General features: G+C 50.0%; 1 protein-coding gene across 1 annotated transcript; it reads right to left on the reverse strand.

The window, feature by feature from the left end:
* Window positions 1-307: 307 nt before the first annotated feature.
* On the reverse strand, window positions 308-1,906 carry CHRM5 (cholinergic receptor muscarinic 5). The gene has a single exon (XM_057723644.1). The coding sequence runs from the start codon at window positions 1,904-1,906 to the stop codon at window positions 308-310; it is 1,599 nt and encodes a 532-aa protein (XP_057579627.1).
* Window positions 1,907-2,354: the final 448 nt, after the last annotated feature.

Genomic DNA, 2,354 nt, shown 5'->3' on the forward strand with positions numbered 1-2,354 from the left:
GGGGCTTCCTCAGTCATTGTTCACTGTGACCCAGCATGCCTCCTGCAAAGGGCCACGAGTCTGTCTCTTTACTTTGGTGGCAAATTCCAATGGCATCAGGCCACCCAGGTCACAGATAAGAATCATTCAGTATGGCAGCAACTGTGGCAGCTGTGTCTCCTTCCTTTTGGCGACAGACCTCAAGCCTTTACAGAATCCTCATGGACTCATAAGGGCAGATGTCTTTTTGGAAAGTAAACCAGAATCAGCTTACCTATCCTCAGAGGACCTTGACCATGGTCATTCTTTTGAGGGGAGTCTTTACTTTTCAGGGGAGCTTGCTGTTACCCTGCCAGTACAATTTCTCTTCCACTTTTTTCTTTTTCCATCGGCAGAGAAGCAGCATCTTAAAGGTCTTCCTGAAGGTTCTGTTGCAGAGGGCATAGCAAATGGGGTTGACAGTGCTATTGACGTAGCACAACCAGTAGCCCAAGTGCCACAGGGTGACTGGGACACACTTGTCGCAGAAGGTGGAAACTAGGACCATGATGTTGTAAGGAGTCCATGTGATGATGAAAGCCAGAAGAACTGCACTGAGGGTCTGGGCTGCTTTCCTCTCTTTGATGAGGACCATCCTCTTTCGTTTGGTCATCTGATGGCTGAGGTTGGGATCGAGGCCTTTGGTTGAAGGGTCCTTGGACACAGGGAAAGAGCAGGGCATGATTTTCACTTTTTGACAGCCATTGTTGTTGTCCTGGGTCCCATCAGCTTTCACCACCAATCGGAACTTATAGGCCACACACTTCTGACTCTTGGTTCGATGAGCAGCAGCTGGAGACAGGAAGTATTTTGGGGTGTCATAGTCATTTTTTTCAGTTTGAGCACTCACAAAAGTTTCCTTGGTTTCTTCGGTACTGAATTCTTCCCTTGGGCTTTCCTTGGCCTGACTCTTGTAGACCACTTGAAAGACAGGGTCAGTGGCAGGCTTGTCCTCGTCTTCTGAGGAGGGGTAGCTGCTACAGGTGGTTAGCTGCTCGGCTTTGGCCCACTCAGTGCCTGGGCCAGGGGCTTGGGATGACTTCCCAGTGATGGAGGTGCTCCTGCGGGAGGATGACCAGGAGGCTTGGTTCCTTTCCCTCTGGGCCAATGTGGGCCGGGGGCAGCTAAAGCAGGACCTGAGCAGAATCTTGTGAGCTGGCTTTCTCTTCTCAGCTTCAGCCACGGAGTCAGAGCCCTGGAGGTCAGCCAGGTCCTTGGTTCGCTTCTCTGTTTCCCGGTAGATTCGGCAGTAGAGGATTGTCATGACAGAAACAGGAATGTAGAAGGCCGCGATGGCAGTGCCAAAAGTGATGGTGGGCTCAGAGAGGAACTGGATCTGGCACTCATCCGGTGGTACCGTCCGCTCCCCAACCAAGTACTGCCAGCAGAGGATCGCTGGGGCCCAGAGGATGAAGGAGATTAGCCAGGCCAAGCCAATCATGATGCCAGCCCTCTTTGGGGTACGTTTGGCCCGATACGTCAGGGGTCTTGTGATCGAAAAATAACGGTCAAAACTGATCACCAGAAGGTTCATGACAGAAGCGTTGCTGGCCACGTAGTCCAGCGCAAGCCAAAGGTCACAGGCCAAACTCCCGAGAGCCCAGCGTCCCATGAGGATGTACGTAGTGTAGAGGTTCATGGAGAAGATCCCGATGATGAGATCTGCACAGGCTAAGCTGAGCAGATAATAGTTGTTAACTGTCTTCAGCTGGCTGTTGACTTTGAAGGAGATCATGACTAAGACGTTGCCCACGACGGTGATCAGGCTCACCACGGCCGTCACAGCTGCGATGGTGATGACTTCCCACAACCCGTGGCGTTCCAGAGGCTGGTGAGTCACGGGGGTGCCATTGACGGTCGTTGCATTGTGGTAAGATTCCCCTTCCATCCTGGTGCAAGAGTTTACATTAGGAGTCCGTTTTAGGTTCTAGACGGTTCTCTTTTCTACCTCATCTCTTCTGGCCCGTATCTGGAAGAGAGGGAAATACATCAGCTCCACTCACCAGCATGAATTTCTTTTCCACTCATTGTTTATCATTTCTAATGGAACATTAAATGTGGTCCCACACCCATTCAGAGCAAGATGCTGAGATCTCTAAAGTTTTGATCACACTTTTTATAAAGGCATCTCCTCCCTTTGCTTTTTATGATTACCAGTGTCTGAGAGCCTTTCTTGTACATGGGGCTGCTGCCTTCTTGTGGTTCCAATGGGCAATTAAAAAAAAAAAGGGCTGGGAAGAGGACAAGGGCAAACAAAAATGGAAAAAAAATAAAAAGAATCGGACTGTTGGAAAGTAGACAAAGGGGAAAACAGGTGATGTTAAGTTACCTTAGAC

The sequence above is a fragment of the Hippopotamus amphibius genome, chromosome 2 (genome assembly GCF_030028045.1).
Source record: "Hippopotamus amphibius kiboko isolate mHipAmp2 chromosome 2, mHipAmp2.hap2, whole genome shotgun sequence".
Classification (NCBI taxonomy): domain Eukaryota; kingdom Metazoa; phylum Chordata; class Mammalia; order Artiodactyla; family Hippopotamidae; genus Hippopotamus; species Hippopotamus amphibius.

Excerpts from the sequence above, each read along its gene's own strand:
- CHRM5 (XM_057723644.1), bottom strand. The coding sequence starts at position 1,906 with ATGGAAGGGGAATCTTACCACAATGCAACGACCGTCAATGGCACCCCC.